An 18,829-nucleotide genomic window follows, 5' to 3' on the forward strand; every position below is an offset into this window, starting at 1 on the left:
CCCGTGGATCCAGTCAAAAGCCCGTCCCTGGCTTTTGCTGTGGAGGCGCAGGGGGCTGCTTAGGCGCACGCTGTTGATGAGAACGAGCGCGCTGGGGCTGTCCCTGTGCCTGATGAGGCCTTCGGGCCGGCTGGGTGAACCTACGCTTTGCAAAAGAATAGGGTGCAGCCTGCCGGGCCCGGGAAAAACGTCCACCTGCTGAGGTGGATGCTGAAGGCGCCCGGTGGGAGAGCTTGTCGAGGGCGGTTTCCCGCTGATGCAGTTGGTCCACCAGCTGCTCGACCTTCTCACCAAAAATGTTATCCCCCCGGCAAGGGACGTCGGCCAGTCTCTGCTGGGTGCGGTTGTCCAGGTCAGAGGCACGCAGCCATGAGAGCCTGTGCATCACTATACCTTGGGCCGCAGCACGAGATGCCACGTCACAGGTGTCATAGATACCCCTGGACAGGAACTTTCTACACGCCTTCAGCTGCCTGACCACCTCCTGATAAGGCCTGGACTGCTCCGGCGGGAGCTTATCGACCAGGTCCGCTAGTTGCTTCACATTGTTCCGCATGTGGATGCTCGTATAGAGCTGGTATGACTGGATGCGGGTCACGAGCATGGAGGATTGGTAGGCCTTCCTCCCAAACGAGTCCAGAGTGTGAGACTCCCGCCCCGGGGGCACCGAGGCGGTATCCCTCGAACTCCGTGCCCTCTTGAGAGCAGAATCCACGACCGCCGAGTCATGGGGCAATTGGGGCCGCATTAACTCTGGGTCCGAGTGGATTCTGTACTGGGACTCTGCTTTCTTGGGAATGGTGGGATTAGATAATGGTCTCATCCAGTTCCGAAGCAGTGTCTCTTTGAGGACATTGTGCAGCGGCACCGTGGAGGACTCTCTAGGTCAGTGATGGCGAACCTATGACACGCGTGTCAGTACTGACACGCGTAGCCATTTTCGGTGACACGCGGAGAAGCAGCGGAGTTCCTTGAGCGCGACCTCCCTCCCCCGGTGAAATCACCCCCCCCCCCCCCAGTGCATGTTTACCCGCTGGAGGGGGGTGCCGTGTGCGCTCCTATTGGCTCCCTCCCTGCTGCTCCCTCTGCCCCGGCTCCTGCACGGCCGTTAGGGGATCTTTGATCTCACTTCCGGCCGGCGGAGCAGAGAGCAGCGGAATGCCGTGGGGGACGCATCTCTGAGGGCCCTGTGATCACCATTACCCGCAACCATCATCCAATCTACTGTTCTGGGGTGTCGTGGATTTGTAATTGACCATCATTACTGAGATAGGTGAGGGGGAGGCTGGGAGAGGCGAGGGCATGTGCTATGGGTGCCGTTTCCCGCCATTAGAAATAGCGGCAGCCGTCTTAATTTACATAAGGTGGTCAGTTAGGCTAGTTAACCCCTAATTGCCTGCAGGGCTAACAGGCTATCTATAATTCTATCTTCTGTCACTGCCCCCCTGATGGAGAACCCAAAAAATAAAAAACCAAGGTTAAGTAAAGGAAGTGGTAGTAGCAGTAGCCGACCCTTTCAAGAGACATGGACCGAGATGTATGGCATTATAGAAAAAAATGGCAGATCAGTTTGCGTTCTATGTACTGAAACGATAGTAAGCAGAACGTGGAATATAAATAGACATTTTGAAACTAATCATTCCCAGCTCTTGAAAAAAAGTGAGGATGAAAGGAAGGAATACATTTCCAGGCAGCTACACTTTTATAAGAGCCAATCTAATTCCATCCTTAAATTTGTAAAAGGTTCTACAAATTTAACATCTGCAAGTTTGAGCATTGCTCACTCCATAGCTCAGCATGGAAAAGCACTCAGTGAGGGAGAATTTATTAAAGAAACTCTCCTAAGATGTGCACCAGTTCTATTTCACGATATGCAGAATAAAGATGCAATTATTAAGAGAATATCTGAGTTACCAGGAAATTTGGAGTGCCTGGATCCGATTACCAGACACTTTTAGCACCCTGAAAAATATAGCAATGGCTTTACTCACAATTTTTCCCTCTACATACTTTTGTGAAACCTTATTCTCAACGTTAAATAATATCAAAACCAACAAAAGAAACAGATTGAAAGATGAAGTTAGTAGCGCTTGCTTGGGCTTGAAGTGTACAAAATACCAACCTTCAATTGAAGATTTAGCCTATGAAATTCAGCAACAAAAAAGTCACTAATAGGCAGATTAGTTAAAGAATTCCCCCTCCCCCTCACTTATCTTAGTTCACGGCACCCCACACAAGTTAAATAATATCAAGACCAACAAAAGAAACCGACTGACAGATGAACAAAGAAGTCACTAAGCAGGTAAGTTAAATAATTAGGTTTTGGTTTATTAAATACAGTTATATATTACAATTATACATTTTTGTTATTTAAACTATAAATATCGCGAAATTATGGTTTTTTTCTCGAAGTGACACACCACCCGAGTTATGCTCGGTTTTTTGGCGAATTTTGACACACCAAGCTCAAAAGGTTGCCCATCACTGCTCTAGGTGGTGATGGATAGTCGAGGACCTCGAGCATCTCAGCCCTTGGCTCATCCACGGAGACCACGGGGAAGGGAATGCAAATCGACATGTCCCTTACAAAGGAGGCAAATGAGAGACTCTCAGGGGGCGAGAGCTTTCTCTCTCGTGAAGGCGTGGGGTCCGAGGGAAGACCCGCAGACTCCTCTGAGGAGAAATATCTGGGGTCCTCCTCTTCCCCCCACGAGGCCTCTTCCTCGGTATCGGACATGAGCTCATGTAGCTGAGTCCGGAACCGGGCCCCGCTCGACGTCGAGGCACCAAGGCCTCGGTGTCGTCGAGCGGTGGACTCCCGCGCCGGCGGGGACGAAGCTCCCTCCATCGACGGGGACTCCACCTGTGTGGCGGTCGAGACCGGCGCCGCAAGCGGCGGCGGCGTCGACGGCCTCGGCACCGGGCTAGAGCTCGAGGGCGCAAGCACCCCCGGCGCCGGCACAGCCTGGCGCATCAGCCCTTCCAGGATCCCCGGAGGCACTCGTCCAGGCCCGCTGTCAGGAAAGACGTGGGGGCCGGTAGAGGCGTCGGTGCCGGAAGCTGCTGAGGTCCAGGAGACTGCACCGAAGTGCTGGGACCCTGCCGTGGCGGTACCTCCACCACCGAGGGGGACCTGTCCTCTCGACGCGGACGCTTCGGCGTCGACTCCTCCCCGGTACCGAGAGCCAGATGCGTCGAGGGCGACCGGTGACGGTGCTTCTTAGCCTTCTTGCGGTGCCCGTTACCGGTGCCAGGTGGTATGGAGGAGGAGGAGGTCAATCTCCCGAGGAACCGGGTCAGACAGGGTTCGGTCCCGAGGGCCACGGGCTGAGGGAGTGACCGGGGCCAACTGCCCACGCGGCCTCTCACCCCTACCCTCACCGGAGGACCGGCGGGCCGACGGGACCTGTTCTCCTGGGGTCGATGCCATCGGTGCCGATTTCTCGGGCATCGATACCGGTACCGAAGGGCCGGGCGTCGATACCGATGCCGTCGAGGTCGAGGGGCCGGCGCAAGTTCCAAAAAGACGGTCCCGCAGAACCTGCCTCGCAACCTGAGTCCGTTTCCGGAGACCGAGACACAGAGAACACGACTTGATATTGTGCTCCGGCCCGAGGCACTGGAGGCACCAAGCGTGGGTGTCGGTCTGCGAGATCGGCCGGCCGCACCGACCACACTTTTTAAATCCACTCGGGACCTTCGAGGACATCGACGGAAAAATCGCGTCGGCGAAGTTAAAGTCGTCGATGGTGGCGGAAATCACACCTCGAAAAAATAAATCGATCGCGCGGCCACAAGGCCGCAACGCGACGCCCTCACTGGAAAACGAGGGAAAAGGAGCGCGTGCTCTTTTTTTTTTTTTTTTGGAAAAAGAAAACTGGAGCGCGCGGCAACCAAAACTAAACGAAAAAAATCAACAAAATCGCGTAAACGCGATGGACTTTCCGGGGCTGCGAAGAGAGAGTGGCGACGGCACGACTCTCTCCAGGTGCGGAAAAGAAAAGACTGGCGGGAACGGTCACGCACGGGCGGGAAGACGGCCGCGCATGCGTGGTGGGCGTGCCCTGCGTGCGGACCGCCCGCGAAGCTTCTTCCGGTTGGTGGGGGCTGCCGCGGACATCACCCAGTCGTGAGAACAAGCAGCCTGCTTGTCCTCGGAGAACCACATGTAGGTGCCCCCCTTCACCCCTTAGGGCTATAGTAATAGTGTAGACTTGTGGGCAGTGGGTTTTGAGGGGGATTTGGGGGGCTCAACACACAAGGAAAGGGTGCTATGCACCTGGGAGCTCTTTTACCTTTTTTTTTGTTTTTGTAGAAGTGCCCCCTAGGGTGCCCGGTTGGTGTCCTGGCATGTGAGGGGGACCAGTGCACTACGAATCCTGGCCCCTCCCACGAACAAATGCCTTGGATTTATTCGTTTTTGAGCTGGGCGCTTTCATTTTCCATTATCGCTGAAAAACAAAAACGCCCAGCTCACACATTGTTGAATAAAACATGGACGTCTATTTTTTTCGAAAATACGGTTCGGTCCGCCCCTTCACGGACCCGTTCTCGGAGATAAACGCCCATGGAGATAGACATTTTTGTTCAATTATGCCCCTCTATGCCATAGTTTATATTGTTATTTGAATATTTTTATTGCTGTAATTGTCTATTGCTTATGACTTATTCTTACTGTATACCGCCTTGAGTGAATTCCTTAAAAAAAAGCAGTAAATAAATCCTAATAAATAAAATAAAAACAAAAGTTAATATTACAGAAATCCAGTAAGTACTGCTGCTCTAAAACTGTAGCAATATCAGTTATATTAGAGTGGTTTACTGCATTTGCTCTTTATTTTTAAAAGCAAGAGTCATTTCATTCTTCTTAGGTTATGCTATTCTGGCCTATATTTATTTCTCAGAACTTTGCTGAGCACAGAGGGGGAAAAAAACCCCCACAGAGTTTTCACTTACCAGACAAGAAGTCTGATCCTGGGCACTTATTACTTGAATCTCAATGCCCTTTTCAGGGATGTCTTTGAACAGTTTCATAATCTCACCGACACCCAACCATTTGCAATCTGTGCCTTCAACTGCAACAATATAGTCTCCTTCCTTCAGTCCATTTGACTATGAAAAATAATATTTCACATGTTAATATGAAGTATCCTCATTCTCAAGTTTGCATGTCATTTCATAACATGCTAAATAAAAGAGCACCAATTGTATGCCTACTGTATGAAGGCATACAGATGTATCTAAGAAGGACCTTCAAATCTGGGATATTGTTTCAAGTTTCATTACATTTGATATACTACCAAAAGGTAATACCTTTGTAAAGTTTTACAATAATAAGATATACATATATAGAAACATCTATATTGAAATCTTCCACATGTTAAAATCACAATGGCCGTATTATCTTTGGTCCATAGTTTGAATATATACTTATAATTCAATAGTTTATATTAGTGTACAAAAATTTCCGTTTTATAAATATCCCAATATTTGATCTCGTAAATACTTTTAATGATTTTTCCACTTATATCTCAAAACTGCAATATATGAAATGAAAGGTTATTTTTTTGGAATAAGAAGGAATGGAGAATAGGCATGATGAATAATGTTTATAATTTACTCTTGACTGATTTGGATGATTTTGATATATTTTAAAGAGACATCTTAAGCACTCAGGACTCAATTCTGTAAATGGCGCCCAGATTTGGGTGCTAAAAAAAAATGCATGGTAAGTGCTATTCTATAGTGCTCCAAGTTGGGCACCATTTATAGAAAAGCACTTAGCACTGGGATCCATGCCCAACTTTGGGTGCGAAGATTTACACCAGCTGAAGCCTGGTGTAAATTTAGGCATGGATCCCCCAAATTCTATAACAGTATGCGCAAATCCTAGAAATGCCCCTGACTCGCCCGTGTCCCCTTTTTGGATCTGAGGGGAATAATTTACACGTGCATCTTTACAGAATAGTGACTAAAAAGTGCATGTATAAATTCCAATTGCCAGTTAGCATCAATAATTGTTTGTGCCCAATTTTCAACACTAATTGGCTTGTTAAGCAATTAAATTGCACCCATAATTGGGGCACTTGTAACTTTGAACGTTATATATAGAATTAGGGTATTTGTGTTCTTATAAAATACACATCTAGAACTATCCCCAGTAACACATAAATGCTCTTGCAGAAATTTACCCTAGTTCACGACAGATGTACTTATGTTTCTGTACCTGTATATTGTATAAAATATATGCATACATCATAACGTCACCCAAACTATGGCCCCAAGAACACCTAGGCTGATTACATGTGCTAATCATTTTCATCTGTATACCACTCCACCCCCACATGCAATTGTATAATAAACATACTTTACATAATTGCTCTCCTAAAGTGTAAACCCCATCAGTGGCACAAAAAATCATTCCTACTGAACATGTTTGTCCATAGTTCAGCATACCTGTGTTTACTTTACACCAAAAGACTGCTTTTATTTCACAATAGTAACATAGTAACATAGTAGATGACGGCAGAAAAAGACCTGCATGGTCCATCTAGTCTGCCCAAGATAAACTCATATCTTGAATTTGTACCTGTCTTTTTCCGGGCACAGACCGTATAAGTCTGCCCAGCAGTATTTCCCGCCTCCCAACCACCAGTCCCGTCTCCCATCACCGGCTCTGGTACAGACCGTATAAGTCTGCCCTCCCCTATCCTAGCCTCCCAACCACCAACCCCTCTTCCCCCCACCTGCTCCGCCACCCAATTTCAGCTAAGCTTCTGAGGATCCATTCCTGCTGCACAGGATTCCTTTATGCATATCCCACGCATGTTTGAATTCCGTTACCGTTTTCATCTCCACCACCTCCCGCGGACATTTAGGGCCCGATGCACAAAGGCAGCCATAAAATACGGCTGCCTCGGTAAAATTTAGTGACACGCAAACAGTGAGTGATGCACAAAGGGGATTGCATGCAAGGATCCCCTTTGTGCATTGCTTGCTGTTTGAGAGTCTGAGCTGTCAAATGCATTTGACAGCTCTGATGCACCGGATAGATGACCCCACACTTTTTAAAAATTTTCCCTTGTGGTCCAATGGACCCTGATGCCCCCCCCCCCCCCCCCCAATTTTTTAAAAATGTTTTCCACGGTAGTCCAGTGAACAGGACTTCTTCCCCCCCCCCCCCCCCCCCAGCACCCTTCCCTATACCTTTACAAGGTGGAGGCAAGAGCAACAGCTCTTCCCTCCTGCCTTGGACCTGCCCCAAACAAAATGGCAGCTCCCAATTTCTGCCCAGTGCATTCTGGGATGCATTGGGTGGGGCTAAACAACATATAAGGAGTAAAATTCTAGTAAAATTTAATATTGTATTTTTAACTACTTCTGTTAGGGCTAGTAGTATTTCCATCACACTGGATTAAGGGCCCTGTTTACTGAGGTACGTTAGTGTTTTTAGCACGCCTACACTTAGTATGCATGCTAACCATATAGGCACCTATAGGGATATTGTAGGCACGTACATGGTTAGCGCGTGTTAAAAACGTTAATGCACCTATAACGTTGCTTAGTAAATAGGGCCTTAAGTCTTAATATGCGTATATTTCCATTTTAGACGTATATTTTTTAAATTTACAATAAACTGATAACCATAAAAAGCAGATATCTGTTTTCAGCTTCATATGTTCCTACTAGTCATCTGCTTTTGCACAGGTCAATACAATGAAGAGATTAAATATAGGTATGAAAAAAAAAAAAAAGGAAGAAAGGGGACATCAACGTGGAAGTACCAGAAAAGGAAACAAAAGATGAGTGACAACCCACTAACAGTTGAAGACATTGCTGGAGCTATTTATCCTCACAGCAAATGTTGTATGAGAAAGGAATGCTCTGACTGAACAGTTTGAGAGCCATTAAAAAAAACAAAAAAAAAAAAACAACAGTAAGTAACTACCAATCCTTCTTTAAATGGTCCACACTCACATCAGATGTAATATTATTAAAAGGTTTATCATGTCTCTAATATAAAATTTAAAGGACAAAGGGATTATGCTTCCCAACAAACACAGTTTACAAATGGCCCATTTAGATTTAATTTCATGTGATATTTTTGTACAAAATTACTATTCAACAGCATCAACAAGAGGCAGAGAAACTGTGGAAAATTTCAGAGTAAAATTATAAGAAAAGGGAAATTATACTTACAGCTGCACGGCACATTGAATTCAAACCATGAACTTGCACAGGTGACCCTCCTTTCAAAGTAAATCCCAGCTCTGTTTCTTCAGCTGTTACATGAATACTTCGAGGAGCTGACCATCTCTGCTTTGCTGAAAATATGGACAGAGGTCCCTGTAGGCCATTAAAAAAAAACTATTTAGCATATGCAGATTGTCAGGCATTTTCTCTTCACTCCAAGTTTTAGGGGTTCTTTTACTAAGGTGCGCTAGCGTTTTTAGCTTGCGCAAAAAAAATCAGCTGGCGCTAAACACAGAGATGCCCATAATGGGCGTTACTGTTTAGCGCCAGCTGACTTTTAGCATGAGATAAAAACGCTAGCAGACCTTAGTAAAAAAAAACAACAAACAAAACCCTTAGTTCTCAGCATTAGTTTTCTTTTTCATCCATTCCTTCTTATAAGCAATTTTAAGATTGAAAATACAGTTGTGTGCAAAAATGTAGGTACCCTGTCAAATTTGTATTTTTCAATTAATCTCTAAATGAACAGAAGCTGAAATACAGGGTACAGAGTTAAACAAGTCAAAATGCATAATTACTAAAGTTGCTGATCATAACAGATTGAAATCAATAAATGATTTTAAAAAGTGAGTATGATAAGTACAAAAAAGTATGGACACCTTTCCAATTGGTTAATTACTACATGTTATTAAAAGTTGTTAATAAGGCCCAAAACGTTTAGGTGCTCTTTTACTAAGCTGCACTAAGAAATGGGTTTAGCGTACACTTACTCTGGTCTTTCTCGCACGCTAAGCCCATTTCTTGTGGGCTGTGAAAATAGTCTTTTATCTATTTATTTCATTTATGGCCATGTGCTAATGTTACCATTAGCACATAACCATTTAAAAAAATATATATTAACATGGAAGCCCTTACCACCTCCTACTTAGAAGGAACGAAGGTCCCAGCAGGGAAGCTCAGGCCTAATTGGGTCGTAGATCCACGGAAAAACAAAGAAAACTTTAAAAGCTCCGAAAAACACTATAGGGAGCAAAGAAAACAAAAGAGGGAAAATTGGTCCCAGGCTACTCACAAGAGAAATAAAGTCAAAATCGGGGAAGGCCGCAATCGAGAAAAAATATCTGTGCTAAAGAAAGCACTAACAAAACATCCTCTCAGCTCCAGTATGAGAAACTGTTTTTGATAATAGTGGGATACAAGAATGCATAAATAAATAAAAAATAAATAACCCTCTTGCTTTAGTTCCTGCCAATCATGGCTTTATTATTACAATTTAATGCATCCTGTTTGTTTAAAACTTGAACCTTAATTCTCTCTGCTCAGACATGTATCTATCTGGGCTCTAGTCTGGGAGTTCATTTCTTAGAACTGGTGTAAGTATTGTTTGTGTATTTAAAGTTAAGGAAAGGCTGACTTAATTATACATGATCTGAACTCTCCAAATATTTACAGAGTCCAGAATCATATTTCGCTATACTAAATTAATATCCAAACAATTAACCACCTATTTTAGTTCTTCTCGGGATCGTCGTCTTCGCTCTTTTTAAAACTAAGCCCTTTTGTTTGTGTCTTGTCTGTCTGGCTTGAGTAGAATCTAAGGAGGAAATTCTATAACTGGATGCTTCCATTTAGGTGTCCCCAAAGCTGCATGCTAAAAGCATATGCTATTACAGAACCTAGGCCCCCAAGGTTCTGTTATAGAATACTAGTGTAACCTAGTATCAGTGTGCCTAAATGAGGCATGGACACGTGCAACTTACAGTATTCTGTAGATTACATGTGTAAGTGAGAGGCCCGCCTATGGCCTGCCTTGTGTACACTCTTTTGCAAATATGTGCTATATCAGTTAAGTGGGTATTTGCTGAATAGTGCCTAGGAGCCCTGCTAGCACTTATATGGGTATGTATACACATATGCACGCAAGTGGTGCCATTCTAAACACCTATGCATGCAATGAGAACATAAATGCGGATACCTAGATTACAGAATTGCCTTTAAAGCTCCGAGTAAGAACTGTCCATTGTTAGGCACATTTTAAATACAAAAAGAAGCTCTTATAAATCTGCATGACCACCTATGCAAGTACAGGAACATGTGAACAATTCTTTTTATTTTTTTCTTACAACAGAACAAGGATACTAATATCAATATGAGAAACTAAATGAAGAAACTGTAATAATTATCATTATTTAAACACAGATATCAAATTAGGAGATCCAAAAATCCACATAATTAGGGGAAGGTAATTCAAAAAGAAAAACTATAAAATATAAACAGCAGCTACCAAGTCCTGTCAATCTTATGGCCAATTTCTTAGTAGATCCTAGAGCTTGAGCTGGAGCTCCTCTTCCTTCAAAAAAAAAAGAAAAACAACCCTACAACTGAAAGTCCTTAAAAGATATGTGTATAATCTAATGATACCACACATTTACAGGGATATCTTAACTGAAATTTACCTCCCAAATTCACAACCTGTTGTTTAAACTGTCCACCTATTTGGACTGGTCTACTCCCCCCACTCTCTTACCGATCAATAGTCCCACTTTCTTACCCCTGCCTCTTCTTGTCTCTTACCATTTTCTCTTATTGCATTGTCATTTTTAATTCTCCCATGTAAGCCACATTGTGCCTGCATGTGTGGGAAAATGTGGGGTAGAAATGTACTATAAATAAATAAGTATTTCTCCTATTTTAAATTACAATTAGATAGTTTTAAGAAAGATGTGAAGAGTGTAAAGTTTGATAAATATAAAAGAGATGAATTAGATTACAGATATGGGAAGATTTATCCCTGGCATCAGAGTAATTATAAACAGAGATATTATGACAATAGAAGTAAAAATTTTATTCCTGATAGAATGAGGGATGTTGTTGAACATAGGGTATTGTTCCAATAAATGAAACTGTCAGCTATGACATCTTCCAGCAAATCTGCAGGTTCAGCTACAGATTGAGAGTTGGGTACTGGAATATAATATATCTGCTTTAATAGTGGTAAATCTAATTCAGGATGTTTAAACACTTCCTTCAAAAATCTGTAAAAGAGCTCCTTGAGCGTAGATGTCAATAAATGTGGAAAATTAAGAATTCTCACATTTAGGTGTCTTACATAGTTTTCAAAGTTCTCAGTTTTATGGCGAAAAAATCTTATTCTCAACAGAAGTAGTCTGTAACTGTTTTAATTGTTGTACCTGTGTAGAAACTGTCTCCAGTTTGCGTCCCAACAGTTTCTTCACACCTACTTTTTATACAATAAGCACATAGACATTCCCAGAAACATGGTTGGAGCAGAAGTGGAGCTGTGATGTATGCAAATATGTATTAAAAAATTAAGCAGGATGCAAAGGATGCACACATTTATACCTTTTTGGAGTATGTGAAAAATTTTGGGTGTGGGTATTCCTGCACTATTGGCGCTGGTTCAGGGAGCACATAGGAGCTTAGATTGTTTTTATAGAAATAGGCTTAAAGAGGGTAATTTTACAACAGGGTGCCTAGGATAGTACAGGAGGAACGCACCTAATTTATAAAGATACATAGGTGCTACACGACTTTATAAACTACTTGCAAAACCTACAGGTGTAAATGCTGGCATGTAAAGTACACACATAAATCTCAACACTTCTGCCCACACTTCTCTGAACCTGAGCACACCTGTTTTACAAGTATGCATCTACTTTCACTGCATGTACTTTTGGACATTTTTGGACTTTTCATATAGGCATCCTATTATAAATACATCTGGTATACACTAAACAGGTAATTGTTAGGAGTAAAACATTTGGTGGTGGGGGGGGGGGGGGGGGGGGTGGGGTGGAAGGGAGGATGAGATCACTGCTGCTTCAAAGATGCCATCTGCTGACAGAAAGAGCAAAGCTGAGAGGAGCAGTCTCAAGAGAGATCTCTCTAGCACTCGCCAAATAAAAAATGACCAGGGTTCAACTGGATTGGCCATCTGAAAAACCAAATTAACTGCTACTACAGGCAATATGTAAAAACTGATTTCCACACACAGCACTGTGCACATGTGGTAAAATATAAGCCTAGTGTATTTGGATGGCAAGAGGTGGAAGGTGCAGTGAACTTTGATTAGAGAAACAGTTGTTTAGTTAAGGGTTACAAGGCCAAACCTTCAGGGCCCTAGAAACAGAGTAGATAGAGGGGATGGAAAGTTCCAAACGATAGAATTTACCTTGGGCCTGTGGACAATGGAAAGTCCCCACTGTTTGGGAAGCCTGCACTAAAGGAATGCTGTACAGCTACACATGTGTGCAACTTAGAAGGAACAATGAATAGTGTGTCTCTAACATCTGAAAAATCTCTTACATATCCATTGTGTTATCTTCAAAACCTGACCAGCTGAGGGTTCAAATAGGACAGGTTTTGTAACCATTGTTGTTATTGATCTTTTTACTCACAGAACAATAAAACAAACAAAACAAAACAAAGAAGCATTCCATCAAGGTCAAAGGAAACGCTATCACCTTCACAAGAGAGCTTCCAAAATATTTTGTGAGCAAAAAGTCTAATAGGAAAACACAATCAACACATGTAGTAATCCTTTAATTTAGGGTTAAGAATAAACCTTTTTACGGTGACACTGTATACATATTCATGGCGGTTGTTCCACCTTAGATTAACACATAACGAAGCCCTGTTACAAAGGCACAGAAGGGATACTGTGAGGAAAACAGCACTACTGCGAGGCACACCACGGTGCTCTGTGGGAGTTCTGTGTTTGCGGCACCGGGGTGGGGAGTAGGTGAATTACTACTGGGTTACAACGTGAGCCCTTACTGCCTACTAAATAGGAGGCGGTAAAGGCTCAGGCAGTAAATCCCAAATTCCTGCTGTGGTAAAAGTGGGCTCAGCGTGTAGCAATTTTCACATGCCCACACTACCGCAGGGCTCTTTTTACCACAGCTTTGTAAAAGGGCCACAAAGGGTTGGATTTGGTGACACTTGGATCATCCTTCCATCAATCTACAAATCCCAGCACAATTACATCTCGCAGTAAAAACTCTTCTCTATCATCTTTATCCTTTGGTCAGTTAGTAAAATGGCCTATAGGAGATTAATTAGAGGTTTTCATATGAATCCGAATGACATTAGAATAACTGTGTACTGCATGGTTGAGTTTCTCCAGAATTGATGTGTGTGGATAATGCTCCTGCCTTTAATGACCTTATGTAACAGGAATTGTTAAAAACACTTCTGGTCAAGAAAATAACAAATATCTTTTTTTTTTTTTTTATTTGAAATTTTTTTTTATTTATTTAATCTCATTATTCATAAGTACAATCACAGAATCAGCTACCCACTATGCAACAAGTCTTAATGAAATGTACTACAATATAAACTTTTGAAAACCTAGTAAATTTTCCTCCCCTCCCTCCCCCCCATCTCCACTTAATGGCTGAATACACTGTGTAGCAGTTGCATTAGTCCATAAACACTCTTCAAATCTAAAGTGGGGCACATAATGCCCAGCACTTCAGACTTATCATAGTTAACTTTAAAACCAGAAATAACTCCAAACGCTTTAAGCTCCCTACAGATATAATGCAGGGTCTCTTCCGGGCGACTTACATAAAAAAGAATATCATCTGCGAAAAGTGCCACTTTGTGCTCTCGCTCACCCACCGTGATCCCCTCAATGCTAGCCGTTTCCCTAATCCTCTGCGCAAGCGGCTCTATTGCCAAAGCAAAGAGCAAGGGCGACAAGGGGCAACCCTGCCGTGTACCCCGTTGTATCTGAAACTGGTCCGAATATCCCCCATTAACTTTTATACGAGCTTTTGGTGTTGCATATAGCCCTTTCATCCATGTCAATATCCTTGGGCCAAACCCCATAGATTCCAACACCTCCCACAAGTACTGCCATTCAACCCGGTCAAAGGCCTTTTCTGCATCTGTTGTTAAGAGTACAAAATCCCCCCCTCTACGTTGGGCCTCCCATATTATGTTCAGAGATCTCCTTATATTATCAGCTACTTGCCTGTGCGGGACAAAGCCGGATTGGTCCTCATGAATTAATTGGGGCAAAAATTTGTTAATTCGCTCCGCCATAACCTTGGCTAGTATCTTAATATCTATATTTATGAGGGATATAGGCCTATAGGATGCACATAGTGTGGGATCTCTCCCCGGCTTGGGAATCACCGAGATTCCTGCTTCATACATACTGCTCGACAGCTTCCCCGATGTAAAGCACTCATTCCCCACCCGTACCAATAACGGCCCTACCTCCTTATAACAAATATCTTTTTTTTATATGACCATGGGATCTTTTTACTAAGGTGTGCTAAATCTGTTAGCATGCCTTAATAAAAGAACATTTATGATTACTTCTGCAAATTAACTGCTATTGGTTTCTTCCATGCAAAATAAAAGCCACATATGTTTTATTTATTTATTTGTTACACTTGTATCCCACATTTTCCCACCTATTTGCAGGCTCAATGTGGCTTACATATACCATAGAGGCGTTTGCCATTTCCGGTAGAGAAACAAATACAGAGAGTTGTAGTGGGTGTATAAGATTCATGTGTTATAGACACATTGGGGAATCGTAGAGAGGAAGAGTTGTGTAGAGTCTATTACGAGCTTTGGTTTTGTTGTGTTGTAAGGTATAGGCACTTAGGTTGGGTCGATTGGGTATGCCTTTTTGAACAGGTTGGTTTTTAGTGATTTCCGGAAGTTCAGGTGGTCGTATGTTGTTTTCATGCCTTTTGGTAGTGCGTTCCACAGTTGTGTACAGAGGAGGTGTGTAGCATTTGGTTATAGCTTCTGGCGGCAATGGTTTTGACTGTCCCTAACATTTATTAATAAATATACCAATATACTACAATAATCACTTTAGAAGAACAACAAAAAAACAAACCGGCAAATATTTTCTGAAACAAACCCCAGAAATTAACATAAATCAACCAAATCCCGAGTCTATTGTAACTATAAACCAGCCCTCCATATGTTTCCACAAACTCAACAGATGAGAAAGTTCTCAGACCAAAAATAAAGCAGGTGTTACTTATATATATATAATATACTTAGGAGTCTTTTTATTAAGGTAAACTAATGGACTTAGCTTGTGCTAAATTATAACATTCTCATCATATTCCTATGGGCGTCTTTATCATTTAGCGCGCCCTTAGCAGCAAAGCTGTAATCATTGCACTTCAGAAAACCTCTTCAGTCCAATCCTTCAATGTATATCATACAAGAAATCAAATATCTCAAATTATATTTATGAAGCTTATACTTCTAGCAGTTACATAGCTTCCAAAAATAAATAGTTGCCATGATGAGAGTAAAACTCCAACATAGCTATGTTTTGCCCATCAAGGGTACATCGGGGATACAGCAGTTACTTGCAATGTAAGTATAGTAACTCGTTATGTTCAAAAACATTTACATGTATCAGTTTTTCAACATGATGATGACAAACAAACATATGCAGAGATGTACACATACCATGGCAGACACATTAACAGAACCTATTCCAGTTTATATATAAAAAATTATAATGGTGCTCCAACTATCAATTATAAAGCAACTCCTGCTATCAAATGTTTGCATAAATTTTGAACAGTTCTTACCTGTCTGGATTCTGTTCACGTGTCTACCATTCTATGTGTACTCCTACATATATTTTTTGTTATTATACATGTGATCATCTATTGGAAAAGGTGACTAAGGACACCAGGAAAAAAGAGAGAGGTTTTAATGAATTCTGTCAGAGCTAACAATTTGTAAAACAACAGTCCAAAGATGGATGGAGGGGAGAGCTGGGGGAGAGAAGAGAAATGCTTGACATGTATGAATAGAAGGAAGGGCAGCGGAGAGAGGAGAATTACTGGACATGGATGGAGAGAAGAGAGGAGCATTTCTGGACATCGATGGAGGGGAGGGCAGGGGAGAGAGAACTGATGGACATGGATGGAGAGGAGGGCAGAGGAGAGAGGAGAATTGATGGACATGGATGGAGGGAAGGGCAGGGGAGAGAGAAGAAATGCTGGACAAGGATGGAGAGGTGAGCAGGGGAGAGAGGAGAATTTCTGGACATGGATGGAAGGGAGGGCAAGGGAGAGAGAAGAATTGCTAGATATGGATGGATGGATGGAACAAAGAAGAATCGCTGGACATGGATGGAAGGAAGGGAAGAGAAAATAAGCATACAGATAGACAAGGGAAAGGGAAGAGAGGAGAAAAACTGCACATGGATGGAGAAAATAGGCAAACACTGGATCAACTGTATACCTCCTCCAATCAAGTACACGGAGGACCCAGCTTTTACTTATGGATGTAGGACAAGAAATGAAGATGAAAGGAGGAAAGTACAGAAATAAATGGACAGGGAGCCCTGGAAACGGAGTTAAGAGAACAGACAGAGAGCAGCAGAATCATAGATTGGGACAACATGATCAGAAAAACAAAGTCACCAGACAACAAAGGTGGAAAAAATCATTTTATTTTCATTGTATTGTTTGGAATATGTCCAAATTGAGAATTTACACCTGCTGTTTTATTTTGCACTGCATAGGAGGAATCATGTTTCTGTTTGTTTTCCTGGTATTGTGCTGCATGCAGAGTCTAGGATCTTAGGATTTATGTTTGATTTTCGAAGAATTTGAAGAGAGGCTATCTCTGTACTGCATGCCTGCTAATATGCGCCATGGCTGGTAAAAAGGGTTTGGCTACCATAGGGGATGGAGCCATATGACCCCTCCCCTAAGGTTACCTATAATAAGTACCGGTACCTTTTTTCCTACAAAAAAAGCACTGGTTTACATATACATATTTTGCAGATAAGTTATATATTTATAATGTAAGTAACTGCTTTTCTCTGATGCAACCTTGATGAATGAGTTTCACCTTCATCATGGAAGATGCAGCTAACAGCTATTTTTTGAAAACTAATTTACTAGTGGAATTATAAGTTTCATAAATATAATTTGAGATATTTGATTACATATATAATTGATGCTATATACATAGCGCTGTGCGCCGGGAAATTTCTGGCACGCTTAGTGCATGTGCGTAAAAAATGAAATTACCACCTGGGCCATGCGGTAGCCAGTTACCACTTCAAATTTGACGCGCATAGGACGCGTGTAAACACCTATGTGGCTTAGTAAAAGGGCCCCATAGAGAACTGCTTAAATATAGTTACATACGTCCAAACCATCAATACATGCATAATGCAAGAGATATGGACTGGGCATGCTTTGGGTGGTGCTCACACACACACATTTAACATTTCAGAAGGGGAATGGAAGTTTATGATTATTATCCCTGTTTCCAGAGACATCTAGATTGTATAAAAGGTGCTCGTGTCGGGATCACCCTCTTATAAGTGATACTGGCAACTGATGTTAGGTGCTGTGGCTGCCTGGGGAAACATAGGTGTGTATGTTTATAAAATGGCAGATATATATGTTCTGTATGTTCTGAAATATCAACATACATGTTTATGTTGCCATGTTGACCCCACTGCAGCTGCATAATGGTTGCTGCCACTGCATATAGGTGGCACTTATGTGTCCATTCCTGAATGTATTTTAGCAAAGGCTCTACGTCAGCCTTTTCTTATATAATGGCAGAAATAGACATGTCCCAACCATGAAGTCCCAATTCCAATTTGTATGTTCTTTCTAAAATCTGCCTTTCTGCAAGTAAATATTAGTTTGTGATACTGTCCCACTTACCAGTTGCTGGAAGAAGTCACATACTTTCACCTTTGACAACTGAGGGACAATCATTTCTGCTTTATACTCTGTTTTAGCTGTAGACAGAAAACAAAATCACAAAACATGATCATATATTACATGTGAATACATGCAGTTAGACTAACCACTGCTTTATATAATACTTAATGATGATACAATTCTATAATATTTTTTCAATGTATCAGTGGTTAATTTCAACAAGTCTTTCTGCTTGAACCATTATCTCTCTTTCAAACAAAAAATAAAAGGCAGTACAATGAGACTGAGTAGAGGCCTGGTTTTTTTTTCAGTCATTTGATAATCATTTTGCACAAGGTTGGACTTAATTATACTGCCTTATGTTCTCACCAGGATAATATAAAGAAATTAATTATCAATAATGGAGATAGTGTTAGAGTGTTTTAAAAAATAAAATACATATAACCTGTGTTGGGGGGTAAATTCTTGAACATAGGTATAGGTTCTTTAGTGGACATGGCCAAATAGATGGTATAGGGCAGTGCCCAAGTCAGTCCTTGCGTACCCCCTTGCCAGTCAGGTTTTCAGGATATGCACAATGAATATGTATGAAACAGATCTGCATACAATGAAGGTAGTGTATGCAAATCAATCTCATGCATATTCATTGTGGATATCCTGAAAACCTGACTCCAGGACCGACTTGGGAAACACTTGTGTAGGGAAACAGCAGCGTGAAATAATCTGATGGTTGGGCTCGCCAGACTACTCAGTGGATAAACTGTTCTCTGGGAAATCTTTAGTAGTTATAGCTTTGGAATATCAATCCCTTGCATCAAGAGAATAGGAACAGATTAATGAGGACAAACTACTTCCGGATTTGTGGTTAAAAACAAGCTAATTTACAACAGTCCTTTTCACAGATAAGTACACAGTGTCTGGAAAAAATG

General features: G+C 42.1%; 1 protein-coding gene across 1 annotated transcript in view; it reads right to left on the reverse strand.

Moving 5' to 3' along the window:
• RHPN2 (rhophilin Rho GTPase binding protein 2) overlaps positions 1–18,829 on the reverse strand; it is a 114,307-nt gene that overhangs the window by 7,559 nt on the left and 87,919 nt on the right. Inside the window, 3 exon segments of the mRNA XM_030204425.1 lie at positions 4,957–5,112; positions 8,200–8,346; positions 17,901–17,977. Of these exon segments, the coding sequence (XP_030060285.1) occupies positions 4,957–5,112; positions 8,200–8,346; positions 17,901–17,977 (380 nt within the window).

This window comes from Microcaecilia unicolor, chromosome 5 (assembly GCF_901765095.1).
Source record: "Microcaecilia unicolor chromosome 5, aMicUni1.1, whole genome shotgun sequence".
Lineage (NCBI taxonomy): Eukaryota > Metazoa > Chordata > Amphibia > Gymnophiona > Siphonopidae > Microcaecilia > Microcaecilia unicolor.